The sequence below is a fragment of the Calonectris borealis genome, chromosome 24, assembly GCF_964195595.1.
Source record: "Calonectris borealis chromosome 24, bCalBor7.hap1.2, whole genome shotgun sequence".
NCBI classification, from domain to species: domain Eukaryota; kingdom Metazoa; phylum Chordata; class Aves; order Procellariiformes; family Procellariidae; genus Calonectris; species Calonectris borealis.
In genome coordinates, this window is record NC_134335.1 from 6,679,749 (window position 1) to 6,696,426 (window position 16,678).

At 42.6% G+C, this 16,678-nt stretch overlaps 1 protein-coding gene across 2 annotated transcripts in view; it reads right to left on the reverse strand.

The window, feature by feature from the left end:
- BARX2 (BARX homeobox 2) overlaps window positions 1-15,926 on the reverse strand; it is a 65,978-nt gene extending 50,052 nt beyond the window's left edge. Inside the window, exons 1-2 of one of the 2 annotated variants that reach the window (XM_075172712.1) lie at window positions 15,801-15,926; window positions 811-926 (exon numbers count right to left, since the gene is read on the reverse strand). In XM_075172712.1, coding sequence (XP_075028813.1) covers window positions 811-925 — 115 coding nt within the window. In that variant the 5' untranslated portion in view covers window position 926; window positions 15,801-15,926. Of the gene's footprint in view, window positions 1-810; window positions 927-2,949; window positions 3,193-15,800 lie in introns of those variants that run through there. The other variant, XM_075172711.1, reaches the window with a different exon arrangement.
- Between the last annotated feature and the right edge of the window lie 752 nt (window positions 15,927-16,678).

Below are 16,678 nucleotides of genomic sequence, written 5' to 3' on the forward strand. Positions count from 1 at the left end.
TTCCCTTGTCTCCTGACAAACCAAGGACAGGTTCACCAGCTGGACCAAATAAAATCATAGCCAACGTCTGCATCCTTCTGCTCAAAGAAGTTATTAAAACTCTTACGGTACGATAGGCTCACAGTAACACAGTGTTAGATACAGACTTTGTTGCTTGCCATATAAAATGGGGGAACAGAAGACTAGGGAATGAGCCTGGGATGAGTCTTTCATGCTTGTTATAGAAACCATCTTGCCTAATTCTAGTTCTCTCGTTTCTTCTGTTCCTGTCTAAGTTACTACCAGCCTTATATTTGGTTCCTGCCTATCAGGAATATCAATAATATCTTGCATATCCATATACCCGGATAGTTCTTCATCACAGACAGGAATAGGCTCATGAATCACATTCATGTGTCCCAGAAAGAGAACATAGAAGTCTTCACTCCAACTCAGTCCACACAGAGTTCCTCAGCTTTAAGTCAAAGTATGATTTTCCTAAAACCACTGTAAAACTGTGGGTGGGCACTGTCTGATTTACAACTTGTGTGGACCAAGTCAGTTTGTAGCAGTACATTTGCAGCTAAAAACTAAACCATTATAGCCAACTTTACTGTAACAGATATTGTACTCTCATATTGCACTAGTATAACTATGTTTCTAAACAAATGTATACAGACAGGGCTACCCAGTCTCATCTTAATGACTGCCATCTGCTTTGTTCAATGGACAGAAGTATAACGCAGGTAAACTGAACCCCAGTCCAGCCTTCTCTTCCCATTATTCAAGTCACCCTCCCTACTAAGAAATAGCAACACATTCATAAAGCACATATAAAGTCATCCAGATGGCTCAACGCAGGTGCCCTTGAACTGCTCTGGTTAGTAATTTTGGGGTGAAACAACATCTTCAGAAAAGTATCCACAAAGCCTTCACTTGATGGCATCCTGAAACAGAGAATTCACCCATCTGCTGAGATGTGCCACTACAAAACGGAAGTTTTACATCTAATTTGAATGCATTCACCTTTAGCATCTAGGTGCTACATTTAATAAGACTGGCATTTGATTTCTAATGTTACAACTTCTACCAGTTATTTTGCCTTTTAGTGCATTTATAAAAGTGTGTTTAAAAAAAATCATCATTTTGCAAACTCTTACACAGAGCAGGATTAATCATATGTAAAAAAGTACACTCATCACTGGAAAGCCATTTTGCTTTGCTCCAGCTTTGCTCCAGCTTTGCTCCCTAGTCTGGCTGGCCTGGAGTTAGCAAAGGTGCTTCTGCCCTGCCAGGGTTCACACCAGCTCGTGTACCAGAGAGAGCACGGATGAGCCACGCTGCGCAGGTAAACGGCGGGGAGCAGTATGCCAGTTCACCACTCACTATAGCCATGCCTTTCCAAGAGAAGACCACCGGACGGCAATCCTCCAGAGCAGAGCCTCAGAGCCAGCACACGAGCGTAGCCTCTTACTGCTGCAACATGAGTCAAGAGCACTATCTCAAGCCAAAGAAACCTGAGAAAATAAAAGACCAAAGTGTCCCCGAGCTCTGCTGAAGAATTCAAGCTGAACTTCTGTACCATAATGGGCAAAATTATCACTGCATGCCCTCTTCTACCTCTCATTTGTCTGTCTTTCCCACTCTAGTCTTACTACTATTATAGCTATTTTTATTTTGGAAAGCAATAGTTACTTTTAATAGGTTGGCATCCAGCTGGGATGAGCACCCCTTTTGCTGGATGCTGAATCGCTGTGCAATAAAAACTATCATCACTTTCACCAAGATTTTACAATCTAATGTTATTTTGTTTCTCTGGAGGCACCCCCACAGATGATATAACACCTTTCCTACCCTAGCAGCTCCTGGGCAGAAGTCAGAGGGAATACCTTGGTAAAACTGCCTGCCTGTTTCATACCGGATGGTTTGCATAGTACAGTGAAGGGGCTTGAATGAGCATGAATAACACTTCTTCTGTTACTCTTCTTCCTTTCTGTATTCTCCCATGATTATATCATTACATTTGTTACTTTAAAAACACTAAAATATAAACCAATCTCGGCCTAAAAATGTTCATACTGGGAAGGGCAAAAGAAGGCCTTTAATGACTGAGTGCATAAACCATCATTTTAAAAAACAAATCAAACATGCAAAGCTTAGCAAATCAATCTCTTAAACCCCAGCCCTGGGAGATAGGTGGCGTTATCCTAAAGATGAGGAAACTGAGAGAAGTGTCTGCAGTCAGTCGCAGAAGGGCATTCTTGCTCCCGAGTTCGGGGTTCCCAGAGCTGAACCCCTCTGCCTCCTGACTGCTTCCCCACGCAGAGAGCTCATCCAGGATGCCAAGCCCACGATCTCCATTTCAAGTCATCCTCCTGCTCTGTGGAGTCTTACTGCCGTAAACCCACTGTCCCACCTCTGCTCTCTTGCCACCTGCATCAGGCAAGGGTCTGACCTCAGCTCTGGAGTTACAAAATATTCAGCAGGAGTGAACGAGAGCTGGGATGGAGCTGGATCCCGAGTGCCAAACAGGCAAGGAACAGCAGGGGGAGGTATCAGGCCAGACATGAGAATAACCAAGAGAAAGTCCCTACCCTGTGCTGTTAGACAAGATAATCACCATGGACCCTTTGGGTTCGCATGTCTCCCACTCCCATCTTCCACTGTGCATAAGGAAGAAAATGGTTTTACAGGCAATATACAGACACAATCCTTTGTGCCCTGGTCAACTGGACAGCTGTGCACATCTGTGAGCTCTTGAAAGGACACAGTTACTGGAGGGACACATAAAAGGCTTTGCCCTTTGGGTGTACTTTTGATGGTGCTGATCTCATCCCCACCACGCAAGTCTAAAAGAAAAAGACAGTGATGCCACATGCATCCCTGGAAGAGGATGTAGCTCTCACCCTCCCGATGCATGGATGCTCTCAACAACCAGAGGTTTTGAAGAACACATCTGGAATCACTTACAGCAGCATCTGGAAGCTGTCATGAGCTGCAATGAGACACAGTTGTTTAATTATTCTGGGTCCATATCCTTTGCCACTGTGAAGCTGTCAGTGGCCATTCAACCTCCTCGGCACAGATCCCAGCACACCATCCCTGCAGGCTACTCGTCACATATAACACTTGTGATGGTACGGGAGGCATCAACTTTATCTTCAGCCCTGCCCTGAGGGCGTCCAGCACAAGCAAACAACTATGGGAAGTTCACTGTTACAGCAAGAGGAAGGAAACAAAAAGGGGAAAGTCTTAAATACTCAAAGGGCCTCGAACAATAGCACTATAACATTCATAGTTATCTCACCACCAGACACAAATGAAGATTGCATTCCACAGCATCAATCCATTCTTTCATGAGAAGTCCATCAAGAAATCTATTTGCAGCAGCTGTATGGTTAACATTATCTTATGAGATATCTTGGAAGAGGAAAGGAGTATGAAAGTACCCAGGACAGCCTTCTACTTTACCATTATATTCTCAGTACCTCATGCTCTCTTACCAATATAGAATAGATAGTCTTTTCATGGAAGGTGCTCCTTTTTGTTTCCCTATCTCTTTAACAGCATCTTTGCTTGCTCCTGGAAGTGAAGGAGTTAAGCAGACTGTAGTGTGCATTTTACTCATAGCACAAAGGGAGAGAAGCTAAGGATTTTGCTCATTATCCCAGTGCTGAACTTCAAGGCTGAACTTCCTCTGGAATCGTTTGCATCTTCCCTTTCCGCCTCCAGCAATGCCTCCGAGGTCAGTGTCTTGACCCAGGATGGATGGGATTAGAGGAGGAGGGAGGCTGATGCCTATGCTCAGTCAACTGTTTCAGAGTGGGATGGTGGTCCCTGTGCTAACAGGAAGCAGAGAAACGTGAGAAAAAATGGAACAAAAATAATAGAAACCAAACAGGAATGTTGAAACGTTCCAGGGAGAAGAGAAAACATGAAAGTACATGCGATACAAAAGGACAGAGTGCACTCGTGCAACAGTGGCTCCAGGGGCGCAAATGAGACGTATAGAAAAGGCAAGGGAATGATAGAGAAATCATTAAACCAGGACCAAATTCCAAAGGATACATCTAAGAGTTCAGCTCATGCTGCAATAAACAGCCAGATGGCTGCGTATCCCAGAGAAACACTGCTGGGAAAGGAAATGGAGAGGGAAAGAGGGGGAGAGCAGGGTCACTTACACATGACTCTTCCATTCCCAGTGAAAGAGGAAAAGGAAATGTAGATTAAGAGAGGTCTTCATGGCCCCAGCACTGGCTGAGGCAGCACAGGCTCAGGAGGCAGAAGAAGCCAAGGAATGTCTTTGAACCTCTTGTGCTCACATATTTTTCTTGCCCTCTTCCCTTCTCATTCTCTCCCACCATTTCAGCCCCCTCTTTTCTTACTTGCACGCCACCCCTTTCTCAATTTCTGACAGTCTCTCTGCACTTTTTCAGAGGCCCGGAGCAAGGACTGGTTTATAGCACCCTAAGCCATGTGTCACGGTCTCACGTCCTCTCTTCTTTTGGTGCTCCAGAGCAGAGTCCTTCACAAGTCATGGTCAAACAAAGGGGAAGCAGTGAGACAAGCCTTTACTCTTACAAAAAGTGCTCTCTGGCATCCCCGTTCACAGACAGCCCTGACCCTGCAGGGTGAAGGGCAGCAGCAGGAAAGGTCTCCCAAATTTGTCTTCCCTGTGAAAAAGGGAAAAATCAAACACTCTACGTAAAGTCATACAGGCTGGACTTCCCACACGAGGACAGTTATAGGAAATACTGTGAATTTAGGATCGCATCAATTGGCTCAAAATCGGGATATCATCTTGTAGTTCTTGACACTCTCAGCACTCATTATGTGATCTCGAATAAGTCATCTGCCCTTTCTGTGTCTCGGTTTCCTCAGTTCTGAAGCAGGGAAGAATGCTGACCTTGCTTTGTATAGGACCCCCAAGATTTTGTGTTGAAAACATGAAACCAGTTTAAAGAAACATTATTGGATGAATCAGCTGCTATTGTGACTTCTAGAACTAAGATTTGAAAAGCTTCGGTCCTTCAAGCAGCTGTGAAAGTAAGAAACATCAGAGAATTTCAAAGCAGGAGGGTTTTGTTGTTGTTTGTTTTTTTACTGGGCTCTTTTTCTTTTATCCTGTTCAGCTAGGATGCACCAAAGACAAGCTCACACTGAAGGCGAGAGATGAGAGAGTCCTCTTTACGCATCAGTTAGCTGTTCCCAGCCAGCCCTGACCCTGCCGGGTGAAGGGCAGCAGCAGGAAAGGCAAAATCAGAACTACCTGGTGCCTCAGCCAGCTGGCAAAACAAAAGCAAATCAAAAAAAAAACCCACAATATTGTTCTGTTTTGCTTTGATAAGCTCCTTTTCATTGAATAGTATTCTATTACCTGTACAGAGGCCCCGTGTCTTCAATTAAAATTAAATGACTATGGGAAACGGGGGAGCTGTGTCATATAGAAGGAAAGTGGCTGCCTAAAAGGCACACAAAGTTTGGACATTAAATCAACATTAACCAAGTCCTTTTTCTTTCTCTGTAGTTGGCAAGATTCTCACATGGAGTAAATCAACAGAGAGTGAGTGTCCCACGTACATCTCCAGGCTCTAACCAATACTGGGAAGTCAGTTCATGGGTGTGCAGCATTGGATCTCCTCTCCGCTCCTGGACACATCGCTGACCTGCGTGACATTATTCTGTCAGACTGCACGGAGCTCAGACAAAGGGGACCGGAGAAGCTAATGGAAAGTAAAATAGTAGGAGCAGTATGGTATTGTCACTGGGAATGCTAATGGGATTCCTGGAGAAAACAGTACCAGAAGCCATTACTCGGACATATTCCCAGTCTGGCTGTAAAGGGCTGACAAAGTTTGTTCCACCCAGGAATAAAAAAAAACACAAGAGATATTACCTATGAGCAAAGGGAGATGGCTCTCTAACAGAGGGAGACACAAGAAGCAGGTTGCAGATTACACTCCCTCCATCACCCTGAGCAGTTAATATACCAGGCTGATTTATCCAAGCTTTGAAAAAAAAAAAAAATTATATTCAGGAAAGGGGAAGAAAAAGACTCGTTTTGCTTTTTTCCTCTTTGTACTGTATGCTGCCTACTTTAGGATTAATAAGGTATTCTTTCTTCTGAGCTTTTTATTTTTAGCATTGCTGTTTGTAAATTATTTTCCCTTTTACACGTGTCTACCTTTAGAAGGAGATTAAAGTCTGCTGTTAGGAAGATGTTCGTTGTATTTCTGTCCCTGGGTGCTTGAATGACAGTGTGCAGTACTTTGAGAAGTCAGCATTTTCAGGGCTGTTTGCTTTCATCCTTGCTTTGAATCTGGTTTAGAACCTGCTGACTAAGCAGGGAAAATAAAGAGACCGGGTGGGGGGCTGGCTGAAGCAGGAGGAAGACAACAGACTACCATAACACCTTGTTTAAAGGATCTCTTTTATACTGAGACTGCGAATAATGTTGCAGATGGTTTTACCATCCCTTCAATCCCATGAGCCGGAGCTGAATATTAGGAGAAAGAATAGTTTCATGGATAAGGCAGTAAACCAGATATTGCAAATTTTATATATTATCTTTAGTAAGTCACTATGCGATAACTCATCTGTAGAAAAACAATTTGCTTTTCTGTCTCGCCTTTTGAAGATGCGTGCTCTTTTGGTGTCTCACATGACCCACACAGCATCTACCCAGTGGGATTGCTGTGTCTCTAAACACCACCACAATGGGAAAATCAATGGCGTGGGCTGAATCCTGGAACACAAAACTTGGCCATGACTGTATCATTTCCACTCAGCAGACAGGCAGATTGCTTCTGGCACCTCTAAGAGGTGGAGGCCTGTTTTACTGACTGGCTCAGATTCCAGATCCCCTAGAGCAATAGAAATTGAAACGCGCTGTCCAGAAAGATTTAATAAAATAGTCTTTCACCCACAAAGATGGGCATCAAGTCATTCTCACTTTGCCTCTGCCTAGCAGCATACCTTGGCTGACGGGTGATCAGAGTCCAAGAGAGCCAGAACATAGAAAGGAGAATAATTCTTCTGAGTCAAAACAATTGCAGCATAGGAAATGTTTGCATTTGTGGGCTGTAGCAGTAACCGAGACAAATGTACTTCTCTCTACCTGCCATAGCATTTGCAATATTCCATACTACAGAACAGCTCAAGGTATGCAGGCTTTTCAATAGGATTTGCCCTAACTTCCTCCCCCGGCCTGCTTTTGAAGTCAGAAATCTCTACTTCCTTGCCAATAATTACTATAGAGATAGACTGCATCATCAGAATATAAAAAGTTTTAACTGCATTCTTGTTGGAATTTTTCTTGACTTGCTTAATGAGGTGCAGGGCGTTTTTATTATCATCATCTGTTTTGCAGAAGCATCTAGGATTCCCAGGCGTAGCCCTGCAGTACCAGCTGCTGTACACATACAGAAAAATGGCAACAGACTTTCCCCAAGGAAGCTTATCTGATCAGACTTGCTGCATCCTACTCGTGACCACGGCTTTACATACCCAAAGGATATGTTCACGAGTCCTAGGTCCTACACGGCCAGGTCCTACACCTTCCGAAAGTGATTTCTGCTTACAGTTATCTTCATTCTCTGGAAATAAAACCAGTTCATACAAAATTAAACTCCCCCAAACCATCAAGCTGGAAAACAGACCTAGACCTTTTCTCATTGCAAACAGGAAAAGGTTTAGGTCCATTACAACTGGTGAAAACTTCCCAGGGGATAATTGGGAGGAACCTTTCGGACAACCTTTCGTGCTTCTTACAAAATTGTGTCATTTGGATGTCACACTTCAGTCCTAAACTGGACGCTGCACAGCACAGTGATGCAGAAAAACCCCAACAACCAACCAAATAAAAACCTCAAAGCAACTTGCTAAATTCCATTGCTTTTATCTAGGGCTCTCAGATACGTGGGAGTCCCTAGCCAGATTTTTTTGTTGTTGTTCCTTCCAGGAAGTTTTATCTGAGCAGAACTGAAGAACACATACACTTTCCTGGGTTTCTGGATGTCCAGCAGCAGCTTTGATCAGGTAGTTCTGTGTCCAGGACTCGTGAACATATCCTTTGGGTATGTAAAGCTCATCCCTACAGCACCTGCAGAGCAAGACTATCGCTTCCAGGAAACTTGAACTATTAAGCATGCAACTCACAGACAATCTGCATATGCAGAGTGAATCCATGGTGTTTGTGGTGTACTACACAGAATGCCCGAACAGAAACATGGCAGTCCTTCACCTCTCCAGCAAGACAAACACCGTCATTATGAGAGGGAGATTGATAAAAGGCTATACGTGTAGAAACCAACCACATTAGCTGTGCAGCAGCTAGCAGCCATGTTATTCTAGGGCTGGGATCCTCCAGCTCTCTCCATAGGGTGGCTTATATTGTTTTATGCTGGGACAAGCCCCAGCAATTTAGAAATATGGCTTCCAGTCCACCCTTCGGCAGCCGCTTTGGTTCCCTCCTAGATCCAACAGTCCTCAGTTTGAGCAGCAAGTCAGCAGGAGCTGTGGGCATTCACCACCTCGCAGAACACCATACACTGCCCCTGCCAGCCCCGCCGCCCAGCTTCTCCACTTCAGGAGAGGTTTTATAGCAGCTGTGGTCACACCTTGCTTCTGTAGACATGCCCAATCCCCACTTTTGTGATGGGTCAACAACCTGAAGAGCTGCTACAGATATCCATTTCAATAATAATTTTCTAGAGATAGAAAGGATCAGTCTTTTCAGCTGATTTTAATGGTGTTAGTCATCTTCGGCTTGCCACAGGGTTCAGAGAGCTTTCTTTGTGTTTCCGTCCTTCCACTTTCAGGCATTGCAGAACCTTCACACAAACTCCCACAGTAAGTGGGCTCGCCTCTAGGATGGAGACAAATACTGAACATCCAGGTATTGAAACAAGCCTTATAAGGGACTTTGTGCTTATTCGTGGGAAGCAACAAAAGGACAAAAGTCTCTCTCTTCCTCCTCTCTCATCAGTAAATATGTTTCTTCCTCAATACAAGAAAGAATAAGCGTGGCAAGAAGGAGCAAAGGGAACAGAAATCTCTCTGAAATAAGTAAAGAAATTCCAGTAATTGAACAGCTCATATTTTGACACACCGAGTTACTAAGTTTTGAGAACTGATGAAATATCTCTCTAGACATAGCACTGCTTCCTGAGTGCCAGGATAAATACCAGAGCTTAGGCAGCCTGATTTCCAACACAGATACACTGTCCATGCCCACAGGCAAGACTACAGTTGCTGCTGGTACAGAAAATGTTTAGGAAAAAGCCTAAAAAGGAGAAGGTGGCTCTGAAGGTAATGGAACCACAATTGCTGCACACATGCAGATGGATGCTGTTCAATAACCATGGCTTAAAGATCATGAAATTAGAGCCTGGATCCCAATATTCCTGTGAGCTCTTCCATTTCCTACTGATTTTACTGAAAGCTGAGGAACTTCCTCCCACGCAACCCCCTCCTCCAGTTTCTATAACCTGCTGCATTTCCAGCTCTTCTCTGTTCCAACGGAAACTGATGGGACCACTCCCACAAGCCAAATCTGGCACTGTGCATCGCTACTTCAGTATATACACTTGGATTTTGGCTTGCAACCTGAAATATGCCATGGATCCGACTAGACCGCCAATTTAATATTTCACAATGAAACTAAATTGTTTTTACCCTGCAAATAGCTGGGAGTATCGCTGTTAATAACTAATAATAATCCTTTGCACATATGTTGCATATATCTTTCATTCAAGAGTCTCAAAGCACTTAATAAACAACTATTAATTAACCCCGTAACATCTCACTGCTGTAATTAAAGCATCTATATAAGGAATAATTGCACCACCAGTGATTCCGGTTCCAGTAATTTCATCAAAATGCAGCAGATATGTCACAGCAGTTTGTAGTGCAATGCAACAAACAGCAGCAGCCTTAGAAAGATCCTGAAAAGTTCTGTATTAGACTCTGGAGAGGAATTCAGGAAAGCAGAATGCATATAGGTAATTCATCAATGTTACAGGATTTCTGAAAAACACGCTTTAATACTTCTCTTTTATAGATATATTAATCACCACTATAATTTTGTGCATCACATTCACGTTAGGTTAAAAGTACCCTGTAGAATCCCCATAGGAGCCGTGATCTACAATTCCCACAGAAATACTCAAGTCATACTAAATGCTTAGTTTTCAACTTCTGAGCACAAAGTTTGCAGATCAGTTAGGCAAGACTACCATGAAGAAGGCAAATGAGTTTGGGTGTCTAGCTGATGCCTTTAAAATGCCTTTGAGACTTCCAGGTTAAAAAAGAAATAGCATCAATGAGCATGTAAAGTGCTATTATCTCAAGCTCCTGGGTATTACATTTGCATTCCAGAGCCTAGGGCATTAAGCAAACAACAGCCATTGTCTCACAGCCATAAAGGCCCCTTAATGTCAAAGTGTTTATTACACACTCTCAACAGGCCGGTTTTGGGATACTTCATGTTTCATTATCAGTCTGGATGAAGAGCTGTCTCCCGTCTCTTCTTTTTCTAGGGCTGCACTAGCTTCTTTCCTACCCTTTTACACTGCCTTTTCAGCAATAGCTGTCCTATCTTCCCATACAATTATGACATTTTATTCAAAGACAAAGGAAAAGGGAATTTGTTCCTTTAGAGAGCTTTCCTCGGCACACAATGCTTTAAGGCATCTGCCTAGATTTATATAATCTGACAGCTTAAAGATGGAGCACTAATAATAATGGCAAGACTTGCCATTTTTTTCCAGCAGCTCTCAAAGCAATGCAGTGTTCTTCATCAACGTTAAGTCTTAAACCATTGCCACTGGTTTTGTAAATGGGAAATCTTAAGCACACAGTGGTTAAAAGGACTTGCAAGAAGTCACAGCAGTCAGTAACACATTTAGGAACAGAGTCCAAATATCCAGATAATTATGTTAAGGCCTAATTTCCACTAGGTAATTAAAGTGCGTTTCTAGTGCGCTGGTTTATAAGAAGTGGCTGAACTTCAAGCCTTGCTGCTCTCTCTCTCTTTCCAAGCCCACATACCATCAGACTGGATCAATAGCCAACACTGCAAGGATACTCTAAAGCAGTGCTTGAAATGCTAAACCTTGCGATGTCATACCCAAGATTTTCACAAGGCGCTGGACCACAGCAATAGAAGACCACTGATATTGAGTTACCTTGTATTGTTAGGCAAAAACACACAGCAATAAGATACCGAAATCTTACCAGGTATAATTTAGCATAGTTTTATTGAACCCAGAAGCTCTAGACCAACTTAAACCAGTCAAAGCTGTGGTAGCAAGACTCAAAGGAAGTATTTAACATGCATAAAACCATCAAGATCTGGAGTTTCATGAAAATAGAAAGATAAGTATCTTGCTTCAACATTTAAGCCAATCTTTGGAAAAGGTCCAAAACAAGACTGGGGGTGAGATTTTCCCCACACACTCACTCTATTGCCTAAACAAAGGAGGGCCAAGTTATTTCCATCAAAGCTCTGCCTTGTGCTGTACAAAGAGCAGAGTGAGTTCTGGCAGTGCTTGGACCTGAAAGGCAGCATTGTTAGAGTGACAATGCGACAGCCAGTCAGCAATAAAAGCGTTAACCCAAGTCTGGGTTTGTATTGCCCCAGATCGCTGCAGAGACAGCAGAAAAGAATCGTGACTTCTCGGCTTGGAAGGCTGAGAATGCACCAGCTGTAACTTCAGCTGTATGGGTAACTACTACTTTAAAGTTTTAGCATGCTTCATACACCAATTCCTCCTGAATAGGAAACTAATGAGTGGCATGAAATGTGCTGTTAATTAAAAGCTTCTAAAACGCCAAACCTTCTACATGCTTCGGCTCAAGTCAGCAGTTCTACAGGGCTTGGTTTAGGCTGCAAACCAGCCCGCAGCCTCTGGCAGCAGTGTTCAGCTATTTAGAAAGATGTTCAGCCAGTATTTAACCCACTGTTAAGAGACTTCCACATCTTGTTTAAATTTATCAGACAGCTTGCTCCTGCTTAGAAACATTTGACATGGCAGAGCTCTGTCAAACAGCTCAGAGGTTGTGGTTTCTGTCTAGAGGACCCAAGTCAATGTTAAAAACATATAAGGAGCACTCTAGCTCGGTGTGAAGTCAAAGAAAATGCAGCTAATCTACCTCAACAAAAGATGCTTGCAGTGCTGTGCAGAAACAGGCTCCAAATTCTCATAACAGGTCATAACAGAATTCATACAGCACAGGGTCTGTCTTACAAAAGGATGTGTGCCTGTTGCAAATCAAGAGGCATTGCCTATGTTTACCATTAAGGTCCATTGTTCGGTATCTCAAAAAAACCATGCTGGAGGAGAAGAATGTTGTTCTGTTTTACAATGCTAAAGCTTTCAGTATTTGTTTCTGCCTTGATGCAAACGAAGCAAGCAAACCCATCCAAATCAAAATCAATTTCCTTGCTGTTATGGCACACGGGACAAAGAAGCTAGTCAAAACTAGAAAGAAAAAGGGGAGAAAAGGAGACTGAGTAAGTCACAGCATGCTGGTCAGATCTCCCAGACTTCTAGTTGCCCAAAAGTTAAGAAAAGGAACAGAATCTACTTGTCATTGCAAAGTTTCTTAACGTCCTCAGATGAAATAACTTGACACTTATAAATTGCCTTTTATGTGAAATCTTTGAGATGAGAATCTCCTTATTTTATGTAAAGCACCTAATGTGTCGAAGAAGTAATTGATTGGCTGCTGTCAGCAAGAACTACTATTACACTGGGTGCATTCTTCACCTAGAGACCTAACTGGATAATTATAGCTTTAAAAATGAAAAATCTAAAAGAACTCAAGCAAGGAAGGGTGGGTAACAGTTTCTGCAGCATTTGTTCCTTGTGACAATTAAAAAAAGGTTCCTTCAAGAATTCATGGATTAATATACAGAAGACTAGATATTAAATTAAACACATAGCATGGGACATTCTCCTCTCATTTTGCTCCAAATTGGTGTAGAGTGTGGAGAACTTGCCCTGCAAGGAATGCTCTTGTTTAAATGGCTTGATAAATGGGATTCCTTTGATGCTGTTTGCTCTTGACTTCCTTAATCTCTCCTAATCATAATAATGATTTTTTTTTTTGTCTGCAATGCATCTGACCTACTTCCACATTCCCCCTACCCTGCTGTTCTTTTCTGTGTATATTCTCTGTGAAGTATCTGTATTTTTCCCCCCTTTTTCCCATTAAATTTCTTCAAAAAAAATTAAGATCCTCAGGCAAATCAGGAGATGTTTTGACTCTCACCACCCAGTGAATGCTGGAAACCACATGCTAGGATTTTTCCCCTTTAACCAATCCAGGCATCAACCTTTATCAGTCCCAAGATACTGTTAGTCTACACAGAATTTGTGGAAGTATTTGAACCGCAAGGCTCTGACAAAGACCTACAAAATGCAAGCAATTCAATTTTTAATCACTCCAGCAAAGAAAGAATTTGGCACTTAAAAAAAAAAAAGAAAAAAGCAACTTTGACACAGGGACAGAGGGAAAATAACTAGCTTTAAATAGTGGCAGGTGCATCACTTCAGACAAGTTATACACCATCCATCCCAAACTCTGTCTGAAGCAGAAGGATAGCCCAGGGATTAGGGTTTTAATGGAGAATGTAGAATTAGGGATTCCAGTCCCTGCTCCACTACAGCCAGTCTATGCGGCTTTGGCCATTTACAAAACAGGGTTAACAATTTTTCTCCTCTCTCAGTAATATGAAGAGACCAGCAACACTGAATATTGTCAGGCTGTTAAGGCTAAATACAATCTAAAATAAATAATTATTGGATGGGATCTTGAGCACCTAACATGGGTGCTTCACGGGCATTTAAACTAAAAGACACAACCCCTCTGCCCAGTAGCCATGTATTGCTGGAAGCATGCTAATTCAAGACTCTCTTATTAACCTAGAAGTATCCTGGGTAGCTGTAGTTTTGCACAGACCTAAACAGGCCCTGATCTGAGCGGGGAAACACTTCAACTCATGTGTAAACTCTGGTATAATCCAGGACAGAAGAGCAATGCCTTTTTACATCTCAAGCTCACAGTCACCTTAGTTTCTACTGTAGCTACCTCTCTTTTTTTGGCTTTTTTTAAAATCTGAGACTGAGATACTGGTGCAATAGGTGCCATAAAAACACGGAAAGAGCAGCTGGTTGCATGCAAACTACTTCTAAACACAGGTAGGTGCTGACGTGGACCGGAGTGCCACGGCGCAGAGGAAAACAGCAGCACAGGGAAGTTTAGACCACATCTCAGTTTGTGAGGCTGTACTTCTTGACACAGCATGTAGCAATAAGATGGGAGAGGGACTGAGTCTGAAGAAGGTCTGCTGTGAGAGAATAACACTGAAGACCTGGGGACAGTTACTATTTCTGCTCAGACCTTAATTATTTTCCATTTTTTACTAACTCCACTCTTCCCTGGAGAGCAGGAGAGGTAATAGAAAAGCAGCTTTTGCATCAAGAAAGTAATTTCTTTCCTCATTTCTGGCATACTCCACTAAGAAACCACTAGCAGAGGTCTTGCCTGCAGATTCTCATTTGAGCGTCTGTACTCCTGCAGACTTTGCACCATTCTGTATGAGCGACACTCCAGTCTTCACTTGATGTTTTGAGTGTCTTGTGACCAAATAAGTGAGTTTGCTATCTGCCTTGACAATATGACTGTCTGGACATGCCTGGCTTTTGAGATATCCATCCAGCTGAGTTAGGCAGGAGTCAGGCAACTGCACACACTGTAGTCACTGTGCTGTGACTACAAAGCAGTGAAGGAGAATCAAGTAACTGGAAATACGGTGTGGATTACCACCAGGCAAAGTGTAGTCACTCAGTCTTGGAACTGGCCTGCACATTGTAACTAATACTGGAAGATTTGGGAAGAGCAGTACAGAATCCTTGACAAAACTTGAAAAAAATAATTAACAGTCCTAATTCCCCTCGTGTGTGTCAATGCTTCTTAACTAATTGCTTCAGAAGCAGTATTCCTGATTTGCTGCAGCATGGGGGAGAGGAGAACCTGGGCCCGTGTTCAGGGAACAAAATGTTTAGAGCCAAGCAAGCAAAGACAAAAGGACAACAGGAATCAAAGGGTGTTGTATCTGATCCAAGAACACAAGGCAGTTAGTAAAACAGTCTCAGAAGTAAATTGCAATAAGTGGCAGATACTATAGTAACTAGAGAACTAAGAAACAAAGATATTTCCTGTGCAATAAACCAAGTAGCATTACAGAAAAGAAGAACTTAATTTAAAGGGACAACCATCCTCGCTCTGTGCTTTCCACTGCTTTTAATACTTTTGTGACAAACCAACAAGACACCCTAATATTGCAGCATCCAAGGGTGTCTTACTTTACCACAAAATCTCTGAAGTTATTTTTATGGGTGTTAAGCCAAAGTACAATGAGGATACATGACCAAATTCACACAGTTTGTCTCTGGCAATGCAAGAGCTGAATCTGGACCTCCCACAGTTCAGGCCAATGCTCTCAATGCTGGACTCCCTTTTAACACCACCACTCCTTCAACACACACACACCTACAAGAAGGGGTGGGAAACTGGACTCAAGCTTACTTTATTTTCTTTACTAGAAACCCAGTGAATCAGCCCTTGATGAGAAAGTGCAGAATCATGCACATGTGACTGTTCAAAATTCAGAGGAATGCAGAAAAACATAATTTTCTTCCTCCTGTCCTCAATACCTTACATGAAATGAATTTGCTGGGTGCTATTCCTAGCACCAACATCACTAAAACCACCATTCTAACCAACAGTGTTTGCCATCTTGTCAGATACCTTACAGAGACTGAAGAGCTTCTTCATCCAAGAGCCGTTCTTCTGCTTGTACTGTGCATTCAGTGGATTAATTACGGGTCTCATTCCCACTGGCTATCTTGCACTTGTCAGAAAAACTGTGCAGAAGTCCCCTATAAATGAGAAAAGAAAGAATAAGCAAGCTTAAAAAAAAAAAAAAAAGCAGCTCTTGACTGGAGTATGTATGTCTAATAGCTAATTATGATGCTAAGTCATGGAACCTGATCATATAAAAAATGTAGCTATCCCCGGAAGACACACAATCTAATAAACGTTCATTGCAAATCTAGCTCCTAAATCTGCTGCCCGCTGAGATAATGAAGAATGATTCAGTCAGACCCAGGCATCTTTTTAATTTCAGATGCAAAACTGCTCACTGTTGTGTGAGGCTGCTACAGACAGCACCAAGGTAACTGGGGGGGACATGGCGCAAAACAGGCTGATACAGCCCGGACTGCCAGACAGGAGGAGCTCCCTGTGCAATTCCTTGGGGGCTAGAAGATATGGAAAGAAATAGGGCCATAATGAAGGCTCGGGGGCAACAATTGCCAGTAGGATTCCTGACTTAATTTTTGGTTTGATATCACTGTAGAGATGCATGTGTATTTATGTTCAGCCCATTTATGGAACAGAGATTCTGCTCTTAAGACTTTGCTCCTTGTTAGCTATTCTTCTTCTATCACAGCAATCCTCACACGTAACCTTATTCCCTGGCAGGTATTTTTATTTATTAATGCCACTGAAAAACCTGCACCTGCCCTTTGAGTAGCAGTACCTGGTGACCCTCCTTAATCTCTGAGCTGAGAACAAAGCTATTATTATATTACCTTCAAAAAGATCAGCAGCTCCAGTGATACATCATTAG